We start from the raw sequence: 25599 nt of genomic DNA, 5'->3' as shown, positions 1-25599 counted from the left end.
ATGGGTAAACTCCAATTTTAGAGCATTGAAATTCCAAGATATTCTGCACCCAAACGATCTACTTCCACATTCTGCAACTGATTCAAAGAACTCCAAGGTCAGAATGTTCAGCTCATTCAAAACATTTGTGCTAGTATTTACATTGCACAGAATGTCTAAAATTAAAGGACCACTGTCATGAAATGCATGATTTTTAGTATGTTGTTAATGAAAAAAATGGCAGCCGGTATGGACCCATGCGTTTTTTTTCCATCACGAAACATGATTTTGACGTGTATGGCTTTTTGTAACTCCCGCCATGAAAATCCTCTTGAGGGATTTGTTTTCAAGAAGAAGCAGGAAGTGACGTACAGGGCAGAAGCGCACTCAAGCGGACTCCTTTGTTTCTATTAGTTTTACCTGCGGGAAGGTAGCTCGTTGTTCCTTCGTGTTAGCCAACATGCCGGCTCGTTGCATTGCTGCATATTGCTCAAAGACTCGAGAGGATGGATTTACCTTTCATAAGTTTCCAAGAGACCCCGTTCGTCGTGAAAAATGGATTGCATGGGTGCAAAGGACGAGAGCTTTGTGGGTTCCAATTGACTGGTTGGTGTGTATAGAGCAACTAAAAAAAAAACAATAGGGGGGTAATCCTTTCAGAAGGTAACAAAACATTCGCGTCCGTAAGTCAGAGGTGTTAAATGTGTCGATGTGCCCGTCGGGGCCTTCGGCCGGTGTGACTCATCTACGCCACGCGGAGGTGGATCGGACGGGGAGGTGGTTTGGCCACGATCCGCCTATCATCTAAATACGGCTCGAAACAATGGGGTAATATTGCCTCGGTCAATTCATTCGATTGTGAGATGTTCTCTTCTTTGAAACGAGGTTCCGTGTCCCATAGTAGGTGGGCGGACAAGGCCGAGGGCGAGCACGGCTTCGGCCAGGCTGGCTCATACATACTGTCTGGGAGTCTGTCGTTAGTTAGAAGTGATCCGCATATCATCTAAATATGGTTCGAAATGAGAGGGTAATATTGGCCCAGTCACTTCACTCGATTGTGAGACGTTCTGTTCTTCGAAAAGAGCTTCCGTGTCAGAAGTGTTCGTCTCCCACAGTAGGGGCCACAGCATGTTTTCAATTGCGAATGTGACGTCACGGGCAGTAAATGCAGCCAACATGACGACCACTTGGATGTCGAATGACACTTCCGCAACTTTCTGCGTGGATGCGACGCACTCTTCGCTCATATTTATTTTTTCGTATTGACATTGGAGTGAATAATGTTATATGTATTTTTCAGTTCAATATCTATTTTAGAATGTTTATAGGGATGACACTTGGGCTTTAAAAATCCATCCATCCATTTTCTGTACAGATTATCCTCACAAGGTGCTGGAGCCTACTATATGCCATCTGACTCAGGACGAGAGGAAGGGTACACCCTGGACTGGTCGCCAGTCAATCCCAGGTCCCAGAGAAACTAACATTTGCACTCAGACTCACACCTAAAGACAATCTAGAGGAGAGTGCTTTTGGAATGTGAGAGGAAATCGAAGTACCCGGAGAAAACCCACAGAGGCACGAGGACAGCATACAAACTCCACACATTCCCTGTGGCCAGATTTGAACCCAGGTCCTCAGAACTGTGAGCCAGATGCCCTAAACAGACATCCACCGTGCCGCCCACTTCCCATTAGCTACATTTCAGCTCTGCAGCATTCACTTGCAGTTTCAACAGAAATTGCACTTTCTACCTTCATCTAGTTTCAAATTGTCAATTTTTGTCGGATGGACTAACGCGGTGGGGTCACAATTCAAAGAAGTAAAAACAACCGGAGGCTTTGCAGAAAGAAGATCAATGATCAACGGCAGAGGCGCTTGTACGGAGATGAATCACATGATCAATTTGTTGGAGTGTGCAGATTAGTGAGTGGAGACATGTTCCGCCGCTCTGAAAATAATTCCACAGTGCAATGTTTTAGGTTAGGGAGGCTGTTTAAATAACAGTCGCCATTCAACGACCCCCCCCTCCCCCCTCAACGCCTCCCCAGGGTCGAAACGACTTTGATGATGAAAAAACAACTGGGAGTATCACTTGTATGAATTTAAATGGCCAGATCCAATTTCAGGCTTATTGATGCTGCTAAAACATGATCGATCTGGACGCCATCGCTGTTTACAATGAGTTGCTGTAGCTAAGCACCAAAACATCCATTTTCATCCTCAAATTAATTATACTGTATGTCGTTAGATGATTTCCAATTCATCTAAAAGAGTCATTAATACCAATTTGTCAATTAATCTAAAATACAATAATTTATAATAATAAGTTAATGTTTATCAGGAAAAAATAATTACTGTATAAAATTTAAATAAATAATCATTAAATTCATATACGAATATAAATAAGATTTAGAAAATGAAAAAGCTCACTTAAAAAGAATAAAAATGTTATATAAGGTTAAAAATTAAAAAAAATAGTTAAAATCAATATAAACAAAAATCATAATAGTTTTTAATATGTATATAATAAAAACTAAATGAATTATAGTATTTATCTTGGTAAAAAAAAATCAAAATGCAAATTTGAAATGGATTAAAAATGATGACACGTATATCTAGAAAAAAAATAATGAAATAAAAAGTAGGTAATCAATTTAAATACAAGTTACATAAAAATTGTATTAAAAACCATGTGATATTTATACAAATATTACTACCAGTAATAATAACTTGTAAGACATTTTAAATTCATCATAGATTTGATTTGCAAAAAACAAAATGAAGACTGTAAGGCTGGTTAACACATCACAACATATCATTGCAATTCCTGGATACATCACTACATAACTACATATTTACGAACCATGAGCAGCATGGCTATCATCTGGGATGTGATTTAAGTCCATGTTATAACACCATTGATGTGTCTAAGCTTGACTTTGATTTTATTGCAGAAAAAAAAAAATCCTTTTTAGTCTCAATTGCAAAAAAAAAAAAAAAACCTCCAATAGTCTAATTTGTAACTGCATATGCTAAAATGAGCCTTTCAAATAAATGTAATAATAAGTATGTGTAAGAATGAAGCTTCATTGCTAGAATAATCCGTTTACGTCTGAAACACTGTTTGCACAGCAGGAATTGAATGCCTTTTTTTTATAGTCATTTCCGAGCAAACAGGATCTTGGAAAAGGCTATAATCATATTTCCTGTCTTTTATTATATCTACGGCAAGAATGCCACCCAAAGTATTTTCGAAACAGTAATATTAATGAAAAAAACAAAAAAAAAAACAAGAGAAGATCCAGAAGGGCCAAACTTACCGAACTCGTCACAAATGCTCTCGTTCCGAAGTAGCGTGGGATGCTCAAAGGTGTCGCGGCAGTACAGGATCCGGGTGTTACCGCCCAGCGCCGCGATGCCACCCAGCGCCAGCACCGTATGGTTGAGCAGCAGCGAGGTGGGCTGCTCCCTAAGCCGAACCAGAACCGAACGGTAGCGGCAGTACTGCGGGTAGCTGAGGACCAGCACCTTCCTGCCGTCCTCTTCCTGGCCTGTAGTATCACACAGAAAAAAAAAAGCACGGGAGACATGAGTGAGTAAATTCAATGTGTGAATCTCAATAACACATTTTACTGACTACGGTTAGTTTAGTGGACTAGCGGTTAGCATGGCTGACTCACAGTTGAGAGGTTCAGTTCCAAATTTATGTCTGATGCATTGCCCAATCCTCTGAGCCGTACACTAACTGGTAATTGTAATTAATCAGCGAAGTGATGAAGCGCATCCCCATATCATCGCCGCTTGCCTCGTCGCAACACCCTACCTCTGGCCCCCAATCGGCACGAAAATGGTGCCCTCCTCGATCTTGGCCCTGTAGTGGTGGGAGGTGGCGCAAGCGGCGGCTCATTTCCATGAAACGGGACCAAAATCTCAAAACATGCAGAGTTCAACGAGGCAAAAAATGTGTACAGTGTGCTGCAAATGTAGATCCTCGGGGTAGTTTGAGGAAAGCCAGAAACACATCTGGGAAGTGTTTTAAATGTGGGGGGAAAAAAGGCACCACCACAATTTTTTTTTTCCACAAGAAAATAATGTCTTCCTCAGTGATTTATATAAACATATGCACAGAAAAAGCCACTCAGTACTAAGAAAAGCTTTCATTTTCAATATGCATGATTGAAATTTGGGCTGACTTCATGGTTCGAGTCCTTGAATTCTGACATATTTCGACTATTTGGCCTGGATTAAAAAAAAAAAAAAAAGAACGATTTATTGGATATATACGGTATTGGGCAATAACACATTGTGAAACATCAATCAGAGGTTGACTGGCAGGCTTTATTAACGAGGCAGTCGTAATTTCGCCCTAGAAAAAGGACCAGCCATCTCAATTATTAGCAGTTTAACACACTTTGGCCAGCACTTTAATCTAAGGCGTGCGTTTCTGTGACCTACTTTCAACACAATGATAATGAAAGAACACACCAGACATGTACAGTGTGACACTTGATTCATTTTCTGTGAAATAGGAGCAGGTTGTGGAACAAGATGAAAACACTAGAATGTTGCTCTGGAGGACAAAATGAATATGTATGTATTTCAGCAATTTTTCATTTTATTTTTCTCCCCTTTTGTGCTTCGGTCTCACGCGTAATGACGCAACCTTGCTAATGCTGACTAAAAAGAACACTTTAAATGCAAGCCCTGCTTCGTTATGAAAGAACAAACAATAAAGATACAATTAGACAAACACATGCGTGCCCTTTAATTGGGAAAGGTCGTGCTAGAATTATAATACATATTCACACAAGCTATTACACGCTGTGTTTGTGTTGCCCCCTCGAACATTCAAGTAATTATGATGCAAACCAAATAATGAAAGGAATGTGGTTTTCTTCCATAATAAAGATTAGTCATTGAAATTTGTTATTTTCATTTCAAAAAGGATAATCTCTTTAAAATGCGCAGTTTTGACGAACATGCTTTTTAATAAAGGTATGATATATATATAGAATATCATCTGAATATGAGTACAAATCTATAGCCATTTGTCTCCCAGTGTTCAGGCTTGCTCTGCTCAGGTTTCTCCCGCATTCAAAAGCCGCCGACGACGTACTTGACGAGGCCAAGGCAGGCAGTTGGGAACACAAATATGAATAATTCACCATCACCCTGCCCCGCTTTTACAAACACAAACACACACACACACGCGCGCGCGCGTGTGCACACACAGAGTTGGGGGGAAAAAAAAGTATTTACTCAGGCAGAAATTTTCCAAGTTCTGTCACTTAAAAAGATGAGAGGGCCTGTAATTTTCATCACCTCACCTATGAGAGACAAAATGAGAAATAAAAAAAATCCAGAAACTCACATCTGATTTTTAAATCATTTATCAGCAAATTATGGTATACAATACATGAAGTATTTGGTCACCCACAAACTAGCAAGATTTCTGGCTCTCAAAGACCTTTGAGAGGCTCCTCTGTCCTCCACTCGTGACCTGTGTTAATGACACGTTTGAACTCGTTTCAAAGAAACCTCTCCACACTCCAAACTCCAGAATGGGCAAGACCAAAGATCTATCAAAGGACACCCGAAACTAAATTTTAGATCTGCAACGGGCTGGGAAGACTGAATCTGCACTAGGTATCATCTTGGTGTCAAGAAATCCACTGTGAGAATAGTTCTTAGAAAATAAAAGACAGACAAGACCACCACTGATAATCTTCCTCGATCTGGAGCGCCACCCAAGATCTCACCCCGTGGGGTTAAAATGATCACAACAACGGTGAGCAAAAACCCCAAAACAAGGGCCTGGGGGGACGTAATGAATGAGCTGCACAGAGTTGGGACCAAAATAACAAAGATTACAATCAGTAACACACTACATTGCTGGGGACTCAAATGCTGTAGTACCAGATGTGTCCCCCCTGCTTAAACCAGTACATATCCTGGTCCGCCTTAAGTTTGCTAGACAGCATTCGGATATACGGTCAGATGAAACCAAAATATAACTTTTTGGTAAAAACTCAATTTGTCATGTTTGGAGGAGAAATAACACTGAGTTTTATCCAAAGAACACTAACCCTACTGTGACTCATAGGGGTGTTTTTCTGCTAAGGGACCAGCACCACTGATCCATGTAAAGGAAAAAAAATTAATGGGACCATGTATCGTGAGATTATGAGTGAAAAAAAAGCATTGAAGATGAACCGTGGCTAGTTCTTACAGCATGACAATGATCCCAAACACAGCAACAGCCCCAAAACATTCGTGTTCTCCAGGAGATTGCATCGAAGAATGGCCAAAAATAACAGCAACAGTCTATGAAAACCCTGTGAAGAATTCAAACATTCGACCTCTGTCATTGCCAACAAAGTGTACAGTATACAACAAAGTATTGAAATGAACTAACCACCCACACATACACACACACACATACACAAACACAGCATATATCACCCTTGGACATGACACTCAGGGGGGGATTTCCGCTGCCGCATTGTGTTTCAGGAGCTCGTTCTTTTTTTACAGTACGTTATTGAGCTTGAAGACTGATAAATGTGTAACTGAAAAGAGACTTGGCGGATTTTTTTTTTGTGTGTGTGTACACATTTACAGCAGCTGCATTGATGACTATCTCGCTCATAAACGCCAGCCGGCATAATGGTGGCTTCAGAACAAAACTCCCTCAGAGATTGAGTGCAAATGGTGAAATGCCAAAATAAAAGCGCAATGTTATGGACAATAAAAGCTTCAGACTAAATAAGTATGTTGCCGCTAAACCATCAAAAGATAGTTGTGACATGGAGAAGAAAGGACATAATGCACATCTCTTAGCTTTCGCGCAACAATATAAAAGGATATGAAGAGTTCAAAAGCAAAAGATGACATGGCATTCAGACAAAATCAGAGCCATGCCTAATCAGCATTTAAATATCAAAATTTGTATTTTCTTGTAGATGCCACAAGACATGGCAAAGTCCTACTTAGATCGGAATGAAGCTCCTCGACTTGCTTCAGATTGTTTCCTTGGCGCCTCATCTGGCTCCTCTCAATGCGGAGGAGCAGCGACTCACACTCTGAGTCCATCACAGATGATTACGCTTCTCAACCCTGCTACAGAGAGCCTGGACACCCTGCAGAAGAAACTCATTTTGCTCGCTTGCATCTGTGATCTTCTTCTTTCGGTCGCAACCCACAGATTGTGACCGTAAGTGAGGGTGAGGAACGTAGATCCACCAGTAAATCGAGAGCTTTTGAGCCTTGCAGCTCAGCTCCTTCGTTACCATGACAGACTGCACTGATCCACCTGTCAATCTCCCACTCCATTCTTCCGTCCCTTTTAAACAAGATACTTGAACTCCTTCCCTTGAGCCAGGATCTCCTCCTCCACCGGGAGAAGGCACTCCACCCTTTTTATGACCGAGGACCATGGCACCAGATTTGGAGGTGCTAGTTTTCATCCCGGCCTCTTTTTACTGTACTATGAACCGCTCCAGTGAGAGCTGAAAACAATAAGCGGAGACGCAGTGCTGAGGTCATCAATCCGGACCCCCTTAAGGCTTCAGCTGTCCCAGTAAATTCTTTGTCCATAAAGGTAGGTGACAAAGGGCAGTCTTGCCGGAAACTAATCTCAATCTGACTGCGGACCAAACTCTTCGACACCGGTCGTACAGGTAACGAACAGCCCGTGTTGAAGGGTTCAGTACCCAATACTACCGGAGAACCCTCCAGAGAACCCCTCAGGGGACACAGGCGAACACCTTCTCCAAGACCACAAAGAACATGTAGACTGTTGGGTGAACTCCCATACATCACTGGGGACTCTGCCGAGGGTATAGATCTTGTCCATTGTTCCACGGCCAGGACAAAAACTACGCTGCTCCTCCTGCTGAATCTGAGATTCTACTCCTCGACAGACTCGCCTCTCCAGAACCCCTGAATAGACCTTACCAGGGAAGCTGAGGAGTGGGATCCCCCTGTAGTTGGAAAACACCCTCCGCTAACGCAGTCTGCCAATCCAGAGGTGCTGCACCCCACACAGAATACAAAGACAAACTTCAGAGTCCATCCAATATTTCACAATTTTTGGGATTCCACCAACAGCAGCTTTAAACATTCCTATTTGCAATCAAAAATGTGGAGAAGGAATTTTTCACTCGTCTCTCAGCTTTCAGCCAATAATCAAACCGATGTAGCCAGCGCGCACACGTTCACATCCTGTGAAAAATCACAAAGCCCACAGATTTAGGGTATATTATTGGAAACATGCACTGCGCTGACACCCTGCATGGATTAAATATTCCTCTTCTGAAGCGGTTATAGCTCGCAGGTATGGCAGCAGCTTTGTTTTCAAATGTCAGGCCTTTTATTGTATCTCTCTCTCCTACTCTGTCGCCCGCATTGCACTTGATTACATTCAATTTGCAGAAAGTGCCGCAGGGCTTTAATAAGCATACAAAGGCATTTACTCGCGCGTTCGTGCACACCCAGCGCACGTTCAAATTTTCCCTCTTTGTTCTTCTAGCGCGACCTTTCCCAATTAAAGGGGGTGCATGTGTTTGTCAAAGCGTTCTAATGGGTCGGTGTGGCGTTTTGATTGTTTTGCCAACGCGACCTCATAAACTGCGCTGGGTCCTAAGAGCGCAGTAATGTGATGACGCTCCGTTAGCAATCATGCTAAACTACTGTCTACCATCCTTTATCTCTTTTGTGTGCAGGAGTGTTTTAGTCATAAAATAGAATTGTGTAAAACTATCAATCCATCCATTTTCTTTGAGGGCCGCAGGGATTGCTAGAGCCTTGTCGACGGGCAGGAGGCGGGGTACACCCTGAACTGGTTGCCAGCCAATTGTGTGGCACATAGAGACAAACAGCCACACTCACAATCACACCTTGGGGCAATTTAGAGTGTCCAATTAATTTTGCATGTTTTTGGGGTGTGGGAGGAAACCGGAGTGCCCGGAGGAAACCCACGCAGGCACTGGGAGAACATGCAAACTCCACACAGGTGGGGCCGGGATTGAACCCTGGACCTTAGAACTGTGAGGCTTTTCCAGCTGATCCACCGTGCCACCCTCATGATCTGTACATCATGAATAAATGAGTTCAGTATGTCTTTATCTGAGTTAGAAACTTGTGAATGCCATTTTTTAATAATCCACCCATTTTCCAAAACACTTATCCACACAATGGTCATTCGTTGGGATGCTGGAGACCATCCCAACTACCTTCGGCTGAGAGGCAGGGCAGACTCTGAACCGGTTGACAGCCAATCAGAGGGCACATAGAGAGAACCATCCGCGCTCAAATTAACACCTACGGGCAATTCAAAGTCTTCGATTCACCTGCCATGCATGTTTCTGGGAAAGTGGAGGAAACCGGAGTACCTGCAGAAAACCCACACAAGCACGGGAAGAACATGCAAACCGGGCCAGATATGGATCCGGCTACTCAGAACTGTGGGGCATTCGTGTTAACCACTTGGTCACCGCGGCCCATTTTTAAGAAAGGAAAACCAAAACATTTCCACTTCAAAACAACAATAATATTTTTTGAAACAACATCTTGTGTGTAGTCAGCCAAAGATGTCCTAATAATATTACTATGTTATAAATAAATATCATTATTGGAATTTGCATTAAAATAAAATCCCGTGTGGGAGGAAACCGTAGTGCCCGGAGAAAACCCACGCAGATACGGGGAGAACATGCAAACTCCACACAGGCGGGGCCGGGATCGAACCCGGGACCTCAGAACTGTGAGGCCAACGCTTGAATGTCCATTTGTTGAGTAAGTGTCTGTCGGTTAATAAGAAATGGCTAAAGAAAGTCGTTAAAAACGTTACGCTAACTCACAATATTTAATCCAGACAATCCGATTATAAATAGCAGTAAATAAATAAACAAAAAAAATGCACTAGCTGATGCTAGAAATTCCTTTAGAATGGCCCAAATGATTGCCCTTCCTCAACATTTCCCAAGCTAGGAATAAGTTCCAACAACGAAAATGGACAAGACTTTCCATGAATACCTCAAACTGCTTTCTGACGCTTTCCTGTTCCAAGTTCCAGCAATAAAAAAAAATCCCTTTGGCGAGATTATGAATAATTTGGAGGCTTAACTGTACATGCAGAGGATCCCTGTGTGAGGCGGTTCCATTATAATAGATATTAAAAATATTCAAATTTGCCTAAAGAAAGTGTGGGCACGTGTGTTTGTGTGTGCGTCAGTGTCACAAGCACACACATCAGTATTGTTATTTATTGATGGCGCACACTGCGTGATTGATGCTGTTTTGTTTACAGCGCCGAGTCGCTTTCAATTAGAGGAACGTTCTGGTACATTTTGTCTCATGCCAGATTGTACAAGCGATGACTCATGCAAATTTAATGAATTTATTTAATTGTTTATGTAACGACGCCTTCGTAGGAGAAATTACCATTCCCGGCCCCCGGGCCCCCTTTGCACGTCCATGTGGTGTCATTGACAGATGCCGTTCCCCCTTCCCTTTGGTCGAATTTCAATCACACGCGAGTCAAAAGCCAGAAAGGATGCAGTGTACGTGTGAGCAGGAGGAGGCGGTCCGTGAGTCAGAGGTGTGTGTTGTGTATTTTGAGAAGAGGCGAAATGCAAAGCGAACGGATCAGATCAATACGCTTCAAACGACTGCATTGATGACAGCAAATTGCAAACAACAACAACCCTTCTTGTTTTTTGTTTGAAAAAAAAAAAAACATCTGAAGAACACTTGGCCATTTCCCCTTTCTAAAGTGCCAGTAATGCCCGATGAATTCATCACATAATTTTGGAAAAAAAATAAAATGAAAATTAAACATAATTTATTTGATGGGTCAAATTGACCCATTTAAAACTAATACTTTAAGAAACAATTTTTTAAATGTAGAGAAATAATACAACGTCCGCGTTCTTTTCTTCCATTATTGATCCAACCATTCTGCATACCGCTTAGTAGCCTCGCTCGGGTTGCGGGGGTGCTGGAGCCCATTTCGGCTGCCTTTGGGCGAGAGGCGCATCTCTGTACACCCAAAACTGATGGTCAGCCAATTGCAGGGCACATGTAATGCAAACAAACAAATGTTTGCACTCACATTCAATTTTGGCATGTGGGAGGAAACCGGAGCAACCGGAGAAAACCCACGCAGGCACGCGGAGAACATGCAAACCCCACAAAGGCGAAGCCAGGCTTAAAACGGGGTCCTCAAAATATATATATTTTTAAATATTTTTAAAATATACTAGTTGGATTTCTTATACAACTATACCTACAACAGAGAAGAAGTTAAGGAGGGGTGGAGGGTGGGAGGATTTTCAAATATTCCAAAAGAAAAAAAAAATTGAAAAAATACTGCAATACTTTAATGGTTAAACATGCAGCGGGTCACACTGACCAATGAACATTGCGGTGTACCAAAGAAACAAATATAACAGGAGAGCAAAGCACTTTTTTTTCCACGTGTCTGTGAGAAGAACAAGCTTGTGGTCACTGTAAGAATATTTTAAGCTTGCGTGAATGTAAATTACAGCAAATTAAAGCAGCCACACTCATTGCTTTCACTCATTTCGCTGTTGGCACTTTTGGCTTTACACTGCATATTTCGGGCCACACTTTTCCGATGAAACTACAACATGGATCATTGCCTATGAAAAGACAAAAAAATAAATACATTTGCCTTTGTGATGTGATTGAAATGGATGATCTATTATCACTTTGAGTATCATTTTATTTAACATATAAAGCAATAAAATAAGAGACAAAATATGAACATAACAAAAATGTTATGTTCATATGTGAATGTGAATACATTTTTTAAAATACCATAATCCTCAAAAGATTAAGCATTTTTTAATTATTGTTTTCAGCATGTGTTTTTAATTAGAATAAAATGAAAAAGTTATTTGAAGTGACAAAATATTGGCTTTCAAATCAACAATCAACATATTTCAAATATTTTATACTAATACCACACATTTGGCATTATCAAATATTTCTAGAAATATACTGTAATCAAAAATATTTGGTAAGCAGATAATTTCAATTTTTTATTTTTTAATATTTTAATTATAATTACATGTTTTTTGTAAGTGTCAAAATATGAACATGTGAAAAATAACTAGAAATTAAACGAGTTTTTAGTTAATACCTTTTTTTTTAAACATCATAGGGAGATTGGGAGGACCTTGCAAACCCACACAAGTAGTAGATAACTCATCCGCAAACTCCATTTTGAGGTCTTGCGGCCTTGTTGCCTTTCCACCATACTGCCCCCCCCCCTCCATCCTGTATATTGCTGCAGCTTGACTAAATCGTGTATTTTTGTCCCTAAAACACACTTACGTCCGCTCTTCACCGCACGCGGCTAATGACTTTCAGGAGATTTTGATTGAGGAATAATTGATCGGGGATGTTGCATGCTTGGAAAAGGAGCAGAAATGTTTGCTTTGATTGCAGTGCAGAATTTAATGTGATCACGTAACATCTTTAGAGCGTAAGCGCACCCAACCCGCGTATGTTTAATACATTCTATAAGCTCTTACATGCTCATTTAGTTGTATTATTGAACGAGCTACTTTTATGTCGTGATAGCGTGGCGCTGCCGATTTAATAACATTGAAATGTGTTCAAATGCTCCGTCTCGTGGCAGCTAAAGTGGCTAATGACTAGCACCATGCTGTTGCGGTGTAATGTGATAAAGTGGCGTGGTAAATACACTAAAATTAAATGTTTTATCACAAGGAAACTTGTGTAAGCATAAAACAGGGCTGATGATTCATTTACTCGGGCTGATTTGTGAATGCAGGATTCTAATCACCACATTTATTGACTAAATAATTAAAACTAACAGTTGACAGAGTCAAGCTAGCTCTTCATGTCTATGTCAGGCTATCTAACAAAGCCGTTGTAAAAAGCAACAAAAAAACTGCGTAAATACTGTAAATGACTGCTTAATATGGAAACTAAACTCCAAAACCAGTTTTGTGACTGCTCAGAAGCAAATTTTTTAAGCTCTAACCAAATAATTTACACTGGCAGAAGACAGTGAAGATGGCTCTTCATGTCTATGCTAAGCTAACTATGGAGTCTATTGAATAGACTGACAATTAAAATGGATTCAAATAAATTCCTTAGTTATTAATCAATTTATTAATAAAAACATAATGTTTGCAGGAAATAGATAACTGCCGGATACGTAGTCAAAGCTGTTTTCCAAATTATTCAGCAGGAAAAACACATGTGAATGAATTATTGCATTATCAATTATCAAAATATACAAAGTACTTTTCTTTGCAAAGCTAAGCAACAGAATTGAGGATAAAGATTTTGTCACAGCAAAAATAAATCATCTAAATTAAATATATATAAAAAAGTAATAATGGGGATTTTTACAGTAAAGACTGTTTTGGATTAGCGTTTGACTTTTTGACTTGTATTAGCTTGTCGTCAGATCCACAAAAGATTCAGATGAGTCATGTTCAAATCGAATCCAGATAAGAGACCTGAAGGCGGACACTCATGTCTCCAAAATGGAGTTTGGCATGTTTTGCATTATTGGCCACTGTCATAATGTTCTCATTTCCTTAACCTTGACAGCCCTCAAGCAGAAAAAACAACACATTTCTCTCTGTGTTGGAGGAAAAAAGCCTTTGCCAATGCATTTTTTTTTCCACACATTTGTGAATAACAGAAGTGTTTGTGAGATGAGTCACGGTCTTTCTTTGAAAATCAGCCAGCGATATAATACAGTACAATATGTTGTCTGTCCTATGATAAGGAATCAAAATGCTAGCAAACGCACCACCTGTCACAACGTGTCGAGATTAACACAAAATGTGATCCACGCCGAAGGCTTTAGGTGTTTTAGATCTCATTGTCACAAAGCCGCGAACCCTCGAAGCTTAAGCAGGTTACAGACATAACAAAAATGGAGCCCAATAGGAACATTTCCCCGCTCTTGCCATCAGTCATCAAAGGCCCCAATTGTTTGGATTTCTCAGAAAGATTATCCTGTCAGATGGTTTCGTCACCGACCTGCTCTGAAAACAGCCACCAATTTAAAATGGCTTCCACACATACTGATAATCTGCTCGAATCTGTATTTTCCAGCCCTTCAGATCAAAGTCGGGAAAGGCCACGATTATCACGACTCTCTGAAAGATCCTCCTGAGCAATTATTCTGTGCCGTGGGTTGGGTCAAGAAAGTTTTTTTTCCTACTCTAATCTTTTGAGGAAACAGCAGGGTCGACAATTCCATAAGTACAATATTTAAAGCAGGGTAGACACATCCTGATAATCAGATCAAATTTAAGCATTTCTCCCCCAAAGTCAGAAATGTCCCCATTTAGCAGATGTCCGTGAATGATTACCCTGAGTTATTATCCTGTGTTGCGCGGGTGTATTAAGAGTTATCTTTTTTCCTCCGTGATCTGGTTGCCATCGATTACCGTGACCTTGTCACCATTGTCGAGCAAAACATGCGCCGCTTTGCTTCTATAGCTGTGCGTCAACGTGATCTTACCACATCCTGTTCGCATGAGGGTGATACGCGTTTTATTTCAGCCACTCTTTAAATAACTGACAAGAAGAAAAAAAAACATTCCTATTACTATGCTAATGCGAGTGCGGAACTGTTTCTTTTATATATATAATTTATTTTTAAATGGGTATTGAAAGAGCCCGTCATAGCAGGACTTCAACATTTTTTTTTTTTTTTTTTAAAGGGCTGTGGTGGTGGTGTGCCATAAAGTCACTTTTCTGTACATACCTTGGCTTCAAGGTTACATTTTGGTCAGAAAAGAAATTGTGTTTTTGTTTTGGGCTAACAAAAACAAATGTAATGCTGTTTCAAGTAAAAATGTTCAAAACTGGCAGCAGTAAATTCTACAGTGATTGAAAAGAGTCTGATAATGCATAGATCATCTTACACTTGAGAGTATGTGATGCACATGTGATGGAAACAACGAGTCCCAATCCGGGAACAATAAGTCCATCCAACTAATCACCACCAAATACAGATACTGTAATCCTCTGCTGTATCACAGTTCTTGCTTCTTGGTCCCACTATGCTGCAGATTTCTATTGCAGTTGTTTCTCTATGTTTTTATACTATTTGTACAATATTTTTGTTTTATCCATTGCTCTTGCCTTCGCTCAGTATATTATCTGTTTAGGCTTGTCATGAAAGCAAATCTTTTCAGGGCGAGAGGTTTTCCCAAGATCTATCATGAAAAATGATAGCACAGGGAGTCCTCGGTCTACGACTGAGATCCGTTCCTAGAGAAGCGACTTAACTCGAATTTCGACTCAAGTCGGATTCCACCATTGAAGTCAGAATTTACATGAAAATCTTTCTTCTTTTCCTTTCGGCTTGCCCCGATTAGGGGTCGCTACAGCGTGTCATCTTTTTCCATGCAAGCCTATCTCGTGCATCTTCCTCTCTAACACCCACTGTCCTCATGTCCCAACTCACCACATCCATCAACCTTTTCTTTGGTCTTCCTCTCGCTCTTTTGGCTGGCAGCTCCATCCTCAGCACCCTTCTACCAATTTACTCACTCTCTCGCCTCTGGACATGTCCAAACCATCGAAGGCTGCTCTCTCGAACCTTGTCTCCAAAACATCCAACTTTGGCTGTCCCTCTAATGAGGTCGTTTCTAATCCTATCCAACCTGTTCACTCCAAGCGAGAACCTCAACATCTTCATTTCTGCTACCTCAAGTTCTGCTTCCTGTTGTTTCTTCAGTGCCACCGTTTCTAATCCGTGCATCACGGCCGGTCTCACCACTCTTTTATAAACTTTGCCCTTCATCCTAGCGGAGACACTTCTGTCACATAGAACACCAGACACCTTCCGACAAATGTTCCACCCCGCTTGGACCCGTTTCTTCACTAAGAATTTACATCAAAATACTTTGTATAAAAAAAAAACATATACAAACAAGATGATTTACTTAGCATTAATGCTGAGAAGTGGATGGAGAAGAAGAAGGGGAGGCTGTGCTTAGTTATTGCAAAGGAACCTGGTCCTCAATCCTCTCCATCTCGACAAGTATCAAAGAACCTTGTTTTGTGATCATCGTATCCGACATAGGAACGGAACCCTTCCTATGCGCTAAAATACGGGCTTTGTCATGAATAACTGTCACCACGGTCGACCGACTGAAGCCTTGGTGGTGTTGGTGTCTCTCCTTTCTCCAATCGTTTTTTGATCTTGAGCTTCATTTAAATGGTAATGGATTTTCTTTTGGTTGCAGAAGCATTGCTAAAAGACAGCTTTCTTCTTTGGGTCGATAATGTCTACAAAGGAGGGTGAAAAATGCAAAGATACTCCCGGCGCACAAACACGGACAAGCATTAGCCAGACAAAATGGCGGACGGAGGACGGGGGTTGTAAAGTCGAAATGTCTTAGGTCGAGACCGTCTTAACTGAAGAACTCCCTGTATTGATGTTTTTTTTTTTTATGAATATTGACAGTGTCATGTGAAACAATAAATAAAATATTTGGATAGATATAAAGACACTCAGGCTCTGTGCACAAAAATTGCACTTAGCTTAGTGTACGCGAGCACCTGCATTTCAAACACATGTACAGACGCACATAAAGGGTGCATACAAATTTGTATCCTACGCCACAGTACAAAGCCCCGCTCCGTATTGGAAGACAGATTCGTCACACTTTGTGCATCCCTGCTAATATTTGTGCACCTCAGACCCGACATCAAACGAGAACCCTGTAAGATCTACAATGAAACATAATCTAAAATCTTAATCATTTTCTTTTTTTGAAAGTGCAACACGTTTGTCTCCTTTTTAGGACCCGAACAATGCAAATAAGTGCCGCAGTAACTGTTTGGACAGGCTACATTTGTGAATTGAAGTTTGACATCGTGCCAAAAGCATATTGAGAGCCGTGATGGCCACTAGCCAGAGGCTGAGCTGCACAAGGATGCTACACTTCACTTTCCCTCGCCTAACGTCTTTCATCTGGACCATACCCAACATCCAGTACCAAAATAATGGGACACACCATTATATCCATCGCTTATTCCATAGTTACCGTAACTCCCGGCCTACAGAGCGTACGCTAAACTCTACGCTAGCGTTAAACTCTGTGTACCGAGGCTTATAACCAGGTGCGCTAACTCTAGTGCCATGCTAATCCTAGTGCCGCATAACCGCATAAACCGCAGGGTTGAAAGCGTGTGCAAAACGTCGTGGCTTGTACGCGGGAAATTACGGTCCTCTCAAAACAAGCTGATGGAAGTCTATAGGAACTCAATAAAACATTAAAAGTTTTGCAACTATCGATAGTTGTAACCCAGTTTACTTTTGACATAAGCTTAAATATTTAGTGGGGGAAAAAATTAATTTTCACCATTTATAGAGCTTACGCTGCAAAATGTAAATGTTTTTTTTCCCCCCATTCTGTGGATAGTTTAAGTATTATTTTTTTTTGCGTCATTCGAGTCACACAAACGAGCAGGAAAGAGGCCATAACAAGTTGGAAGAACTTGTCGGAGACAAGTTTACAACGGCGATGACAAAGCTGAGACAGCAGAAGCCTCTGGTGTAAGCCCCCCACCCCTGCCCACGTCCCCGCCACCCCCACCGCTTTTAGTGCAGGTTAGTGTGGGTCAAGCTTCAAAAAAACGTGTCATTCTTAAGATCCCACAATGCGCCATGACGGCGTCGTACGTTATGTTTGGCTTGCCTCGTAAACCGCTTCCCCGCCTCCCTTGCCTCACCGCCGGCCTTCCACACAAATGTGAGATGAAAGCCTTAAAATTTTTAAATTATTTAATGAATTTTAATTCCGTGCATACAAATAGTTGAGTCTCTGGAGTTTTTGCCAAGCCATCAAGTGTAAAATTAAGCAGCCAAGCATAATTTGTGGAAAATTGCCTGTAAGCGAGCACATCTGAATGCTGCAAATTTGAAACACCACAATTCGGCATATTTACGTAATACACAGTTTTGTGCCTATGACTTGATCGAGAGCCACTTTCAAGTGAAGCATGGAAAAAAAAAGTGTCAAAAACACTCAAGCAGAGGAAATTTTACGAATGACTTGGAAGATAGACTGGGCAAAGATCCAAAGCCACTTTCAAGCAACAGCGTAATCTGGCCACACAACTACATAATCTGAAACACTGCATCAATGCCAAAAAGTAAGCAGAGCTCTCTCTCTAGACTTCCAAACTCGAAAGCCTAAATTGTGCTGAATAATGACCTTCACTGATTAATAGCACTATAAATGTAGGTACAGCGAGTTTCTTTTTTAACGATGATTCCTCAACAACCAACACACAATGACACAGTCCATGTTTTGGATATTTCCCCGTCTGACTGCTCCATTAAACAAGCTGCTCATGAGCTCAAATATGTCGACAAGCAAGCTAACTGGCAGCCATGTTAACGGGAAAGAGCGCATCAAGCGATAAAAGAGTCGTGGCGCTGCAGTGGAGCGCAGCTGTTCGACTATCCGGCAGCCACGTTGTTTTCAATTTGACACGCAGCGTGCTCTTTCACGGTGTTGCCATTTACGGTAACTCCATTTTGTTTCTATAGTACACTTCTCTAAGCAAATCAAATATGGACCAAATTATCACATGACAACATATGTTATTATATGATGCACCCTTGCTATACCGTGCAAACTGTAGCACTGTCTGTAACTGCCATTGGAAAATGTCAGATTTACAGATGGCACTTGCTAACTAGCAATCCTTTCACACATACACACACACACACACACAATTTCTCAGATGGTGACACTGGAGCCATCCATCCATCCATCTTCTTAGCTGCTTATCCTCACAAGGGTCGTGGGGAGTGCTGAAGCCTATCCCAGCTGTCAACAGGCAGGAGGCAGGGTACACCCTGAACTAGTTGTTAGCCAATCGCAGGGCACACGGAGACAGACAACTATTTGCACTCACAATCACACCTTGGGGCAATTTAGAGTGTCCAATTAATGTTAAATTAATTAACAATTCTTAATATTTTGAGCATATGGGTTGCAGCAAATTAGTAGAAGGGGTTTTCCGATATTTTTTTTTTGGTCAACTTTGGGGGTGCGCGTTATATTTCAGGACGCATTATACTCGAGAAATTACGGTATATACATTTATCACTCACTGATTCAAAAAACAATGAAATGGCTAACAGAGAAGTAGTAACTGATCATTTTATAGGTGAAAAAACAGTGACATCGAAGCTCATCCGATACGTCTGCCAGCCCTTTATTTTTATTGACTCGTAATTATTGTACTCACATCCCGAATCCTCAGATTTTGTATCGTATTCAATTTCATTCATTGTTTGTTTTGTTAAACCGAAACTAGAAGTACATACTATTGACACTCCAATCCCATTTGTGCGATGTGAGACTGCAGCACCTGGAGAGGGGAGCTTATATTGAACGCGATGCGCCACTAGACATGCAGAAATGCACTCATCCGAATATCGAGTGTGTTTATGAGAGCCGACAAGAGCCCTCCACGCATGTAGGCTCCTGTTCTTAATTACAGAAAAGCGCTAAAGTGCTCTCGTTTGTTTCAGGAGAGGGAGAAGAAGGGAGGCAAAAAAAAACCCCCCAAAAAAACAATTTCTATAGTTTTCACCGCAGTTTACACGGCAAATGAGTAGAAATCCGGCTTTATGTCATTGCAGCGAAAACACACCGAATGCTGCATGTCAGCAGAGAAGAGAAGAAGAGACGATACGAGCACTTTTCCTCCAGTTGATTTATGTGATTCTATTACATTAAACATTCTTTCCCCCGAGCGGGCTCAGCTTCCTAGCAACCGTCGCTGGCGGCGGCTCTAATGTGTCTGGCGCGGGGCCAGCCCGATGCCGCCTCGCCTTATTGATTGCCAGATTGAAAAGTTTGCATTTAATAGGCCCTGTAATACATGGAGGAGTTATTCAGTAGGGCTTTGCTTGTCAAAAAAAAAAAAAATCACACAAATACAACATAAAAATAAGAAAAAGAAGGTTCGGAATGAAAACACAGCTGCGTCAGCGGAAGAGAAGTTGTTTTTGACAAGCTTGGGAGGAATGAAAGTGTGTTTGTAGTCAGCTTTTGTCTAGTAATGGAGTGGACATTCTGTTCTTTTTTTTTTTTTCTCCTCCCCGGGCAGGACGACTGCTGAGTTTGGAAGGGGTCAATCCGCTTATAGCATGGTCACTCCTGCGAGAGTAAAAACAAGCTGCTCCGCATGGTCTCCTGAATAAGTGCAAAATACCACAGGGAGCAGATGTAATCAACCATCTTGAGTGTCACTTTAAGAGCGGACCAAGCAGACGCTACAGATGGCGCTGCATACGCTACTCACAAAAGGTTGGGGATATTTGGCTTTTGGGGACCATTTCAGGATAAACCTAAAATACACCGTAACCTTTACAGGAAAACTTTCTCTAAACTTTGGAAGGGACTTTCAGCTGTTCAGTGTTTCAGGACTTTTTGCACTGCACGCTGTTCTCCAGCAAAAAGCTGACGATCTAGTTCAAGTTTTGCAATGACAAAGTACCATTGATGAGGGTGTCCCTAAATCAAATAAAAATATAGGTAAAAATACACATTTTGAGAGAAATAGAGGTTTCCAGACATTAGGGACACTATATTGTACAGGGGTCTTAACATGTAGCCCGCGGGCAGACAAAGGTGCATTCTAGCAAGCCGGCCTCCTATTTAGGCCAGTCTCGTGGTGCGTGCCCCCCAACAACAATACGTCACGATTGCCGACAGGAATGTTTGTTTCCAATGTATCGTTAGCTTGTTGCCAGTAACGGCGATTATGTTGAACTAAACTTTCAGCATTTTCAAAACATTGCGGGGATAGACCATTCGTGTTTATTCCTTGACAGGACAGTGCATTTAACGTTTCTTCAGATCAAGTTTGTCAGAGCAGGAATTTTTATTAATGAAAACATTTAAATACAGTTTTATATCACGTTCTACTAATATCAGTTGAATTTGGGAATTATCATTTCTAGGTTTGAAATTTTCATTTTCTATTTTAGTTTTGCATGTTTATTTTATTTTTAATTTGCAGTTATGTTATATTAATCAAGTAAGTTATTTTAAGGTCTTGAGATTCCATCACTAATCACATCCGCAACTTTATCTGCGAGCATGACTGAACACACCAGTACATTTTTCAAATGTGAGTGACCGGGATTGTTTTTAAATTTCTAATTATAATTTCACATACCCGGTAAATGCATGTGAGCTGAGGCCCGGCCTCAGCCAGACTCCGCCTCCAGCAGCAAAAAGTCAAATTGAGTTTGAGACCCCTGATACAATAGGAGTTGGCCTGATTTGTGTTTTGTCATTAACAACACAGACACCACACTGAAATCAGAAGGTGGTCAGTAGGTGCAACAGACTACCAGCCGTGCCTCAAGCGTGTGGAAATATTTCACCAAAAAAATCAAATCAAAACTACCTCCACTTGCAAAGCATGTCAGACGATCCTCAGCGATACTGTGACAAAAGTGTTTTGGAGGCTCAACTGAAAAGGCACTCACTAATGCTGACTGACAAACAGCCATCATCAAATTTGACAAATGCCTTCCTGTAACAGTGAAAAGACAGTCAATATGCTGTAGCCTTAGCTTCGATGTCAAAACAAAGCCGTAATTAATCAATAACCTCTTTATTTCGAAAACGAACCATTAATGCCTCGGCACCCAAAAAAAAAAAAAAAAGAAGCATCTCGATTCAGCTTTAATCACACGGACATGCAAACTGCTCTTTCCCTTGCTTCCACCTGACTCGTCCATCCAATCACAAATCAAACTCAAACACCTTCATGATCTTGCAGAAACTTGGACATTATAAAGCTCTTGCAGTAATACATATAATAACTACAGGTTATGATACAACCACAAGGCTTCCTATCCTGGTGATTTTTTTTTTAATTCATGAGCTGTAGTACTGCTATACACTGTAAAAAGTAGCTACACTGCAGTTGTGTTATGTGATTTGGTGAGTTTTACATCTCAATGTGACTGGATGAGCGAGGAAATGTAAAAGTATCTGGATGGTGTCAGTCAGTCAGGTGGCAGGACTGGTGCGTAGTGAGTCACCGAGCTTGTTTTGGAGGTGAAAGTGCGCACAGCAAGTGACAATTGAAAAAAAAAAAAAAAAACATCATTCAATATGTCGCCTAGAATATCATCACCTTAGCGTCAACTACAAAAAAGTTGTTTAACCCCAACCCTGTAGTTCTCTTGCTTAAGTAATAGACGCTATAACAATTTTCTCGCTATTCACCCCATTAAACAATTCCTTTTCGTGCAAAGACAAACCTTAAGTGGACAGTTTCTCCTCCTCTTTCCCTCCAGGTGATATTCTATCCACCGCGACGGCCGTTGTCATTTGCGCCACATAAATTCAATTGAGCAGCTGTGATCAGACATCGGTAGCTTGTCAGCATGGCGAGGAGTTTCCACCGACTCGGCCCGTGGCCACTTGGCAACCTATCCCCTCCTCTCCACCCCACCCCCCCACCCCTCCTACTGTCAGAGAATGACATGTTTGCTTTCAAAACGCTTGTTTAACAGGACAGCGAGTTCCCATTCGAGTGCAGGGAGGACAGTTAGAAAAAGAAAAATCTTATCAAGAGATTGGGAATTAGGTCAGGCAAGGAATGACATGCCATTCTAGATCAAAGTTGTCTTGTGTGTGTTTCTTCAAAGAGCCCCCCCCCCCCCCATTATCAGCTCAGTCCTATTTCAGCGGCCGCGCGAGAGGAAACATGATTTGATATGTTTGAGGAAGACAGGGGGGGGAAAAAACAGGAGGAAGAATAACACTTGAGGCTATGAGACTGGCTTATTTCCCAGTGTTAGCAGGAATGAGAAAGATAGAGAGTGGGGAATTTGCTATACCAGTTGTGGGAAATGCTATGAGAGGCAAAATAAAATGCTGCAGTCGTCATTTCTGAGTGGATTGGGTTCAAATAAAGACGTAACGCTTCAGACATTTTGCTTAAGGAAGATCATTGATGACATCATGGATGGAAAAAATGTACACCACTAACCAAGCAAATCAATCAGACGGCTCTGATCTCATCCCTTAAGTGTTCAAACACTAGCTTAGCACAGGGTAAACACATGATATCTAGGGACAGCTAATACAAGCTGCGATAAGCAATTTCCTGGGATTCCGGGGGGGAAAAACTTGCAACAAAAAATTCTAAAAATCTTGGTTGAATGGTTAAAAATGATTGGTAATCCTCATTATTATTATTGAAAATCCAAAATAATTAACTATTTGTTCATCAATAATAATATTGCTACTAAATCTAAACTTAACCCATTCGTGGGCAGCGTCCAATTTTTGGGATATCATGATTTTCACACATTACATCCTTCAGTATATCAAAAATATTTAAGTATTTTAATATGAAGCCATAATTTGGTATCAGGAGAGGATAACTCATCGGTCAGCACGGAGTTATTTCCCATTCCTTTTTAACCCAACATGGCCGTCTCAGAGAGAGTTTTCCAAGGTCAGTCAGTATGCAACCAAGTTTGTCTTCAAAATGCTAATCCATCAGTATTATTAATGTGTAAGTGCCGTTCTAGAATAACATTTAATTAATAAACATATCTCTAATATGTACCACTTCACAGAACTGATAACATACCCATCCCAGTTTTGGGACACAGCTCATGAGAGGGTACATCTTTTTTACCCTTTGTTTTATGCGTTAAACGACAAAAAAGTGTTATTTCCTTGATTGTGGCCTGTTAGGAGACTTTTATTTCAATAAGGCAAATAATTGCCACACTGCCCATGAATGGGTTAATACATTTTATTATTACCATCTCCACAGCCACCTCACCAAATTGCTTCCATACCTCCACTGGTATGTCATCGGAACTAACTGTCTTTCCATTTTTCATTCGGTTCAGTGCCTTTCTAACTTCCCCCCTTACTAATCATTGCCACTTCCCGGTCATTCACGCTTGCCTCGTCTACTCCACCTTCTCTCCCATTTTCTTCATTCATTAACTTCTCAAAGTACTCTTTAAATCTACCTAGCACACTACTGGCACCGGTCAACATAGGAGGATGCGCGAGATAGGCTTGGATGGAAAAAGATGCCACGATGTGGCGACCCCTAACGGGACAAGCCCGAAGAAAAAGAAGAAGATTACTAATATATTATGCAATTCCTACTTTGATATGATTTTGCTCATTACAGCTCTATTATCAATATAAGTGCATCGCTCGTGGTTTTGCACAAAGACAAGCCGGAGCATTAACCCGACGAGAAGCATTTTCTATAATTACATCCAGCAACAACACTCAATTTAAAGTCTGTTTATTTAGCTGGAGGACTTGGCAGTGCACTATAGGAAAATGGGGCGATTTTACACAACAATTCCATTAAAACATCTAGTAGGTTTTCCCGTGCATGCGCCGTCTTGCATTCAAAAGCAAATCCCAGAAATCTAAATGATGGAATTTTCTCTTGTGACGATTACACATCAGCGCTAAGGGGTGGGGGTGGGGGGCATAATGAGCTGCTTTATAATTGTGGCTCATTGCACTCTATTCATTGCTTTGCTAGGCTGCTTTTGTTATTCATTTGGCATTGAGCAGTAACCATCCACACAACACTTTTTCAGCCAATTGTTTGGCACAACGCGTTGGAAACTTCAGCCTGGACAACATAGAATTGTTATTTGTATTAGTATGAGGATTTATGCATGCATGCGGCAGGGGAATTCTGGGCTACCTTTTAGATGGCTTGGATAGCTCGCATTGCAATTACCGTGCCCTTCGCGCTTCTCGCTCCTGTAGCATCAAGTTGCAGACAAACACTTGGCCTATGTAAGGCTATAAATAGCCGGTGGCCAGTCAATATCACTTATTTTAATGTGTAGGTGTCCACAACGGAGGAGTACACAACATGGACATTGAACCTGTAATGCGGTGTTCATTTACCAGCACGCAGGTCATGGATTTTCCTGCTTTGAGGGGAATTGCATTGCGGGCTTTGATAGATTACACCTTTGGTGGCAATTTGTGTGCATGTTGACACGCTACAAACGACGTTATACTGCTTCACAACTTATTATGCAAAATTACATTTTTCTTTAATTTTCTTGAATTCTTCTTCTTTTCCTTTCGGCTTGTCCCGATTAGGGGTCGCCACAGCGTGTCATCTTTTTCCATCTAAGCTTATCTCGTGCATACTCCTCTCTAACAGCTACTGTCCTCCCTCACAACATCCATCAACCTTTTCTTTGGTCTTCCTTCCATCCTCAGCACCCTTCTACCAATATACTCACTCTCTCGCCTCTGAACATATCCAAACCATCTAAGTCGGCTCTCTCTAACCTTGTCTCCAAAACATCCAACTTTGGCTGTCCCTCTAATGAGCTCATTTCTAATCCTATCCAACCTGTCCACTCTAAGCTAGATCCTCAACATCTTCATTTCTGCCACCTTCAGTTTTACTTCCTGTTGTCTCTTCAGTGCCACCATCTGTAATCCATATATATATATATCATGGCTGCCCTTACCACTGTTTTATAAACTTTGCCCTTCATCCTATCAGAGACTCCTCTGTCAC

At 41.2% G+C, this 25599-nt stretch overlaps 1 protein-coding gene across 1 annotated transcript in view; it reads right to left on the bottom strand.

The window, feature by feature from the left end:
• The window catches only part of arid5b (AT-rich interaction domain 5B), a 129564-nt gene that overhangs the window by 58330 nt on the left and 45635 nt on the right, over positions 1-25599 (bottom strand). Inside the window, exon 4 of the mRNA XM_061836577.1 lies at positions 3303-3533. Within this exon, the coding sequence (XP_061692561.1) occupies positions 3303-3533 (231 nt within the window). The remainder of the gene's footprint in view (positions 1-3302; positions 3534-25599) is intronic.

The sequence above is a fragment of the Syngnathoides biaculeatus genome, chromosome 12 (genome assembly GCF_019802595.1).
Source record: "Syngnathoides biaculeatus isolate LvHL_M chromosome 12, ASM1980259v1, whole genome shotgun sequence".
NCBI lineage: Eukaryota > Metazoa > Chordata > Actinopteri > Syngnathiformes > Syngnathidae > Syngnathoides > Syngnathoides biaculeatus.
The sequence above is the reverse complement of the archived record's forward strand: the minus strand, read 5'-3'. Positions and strand labels throughout refer to the sequence as shown.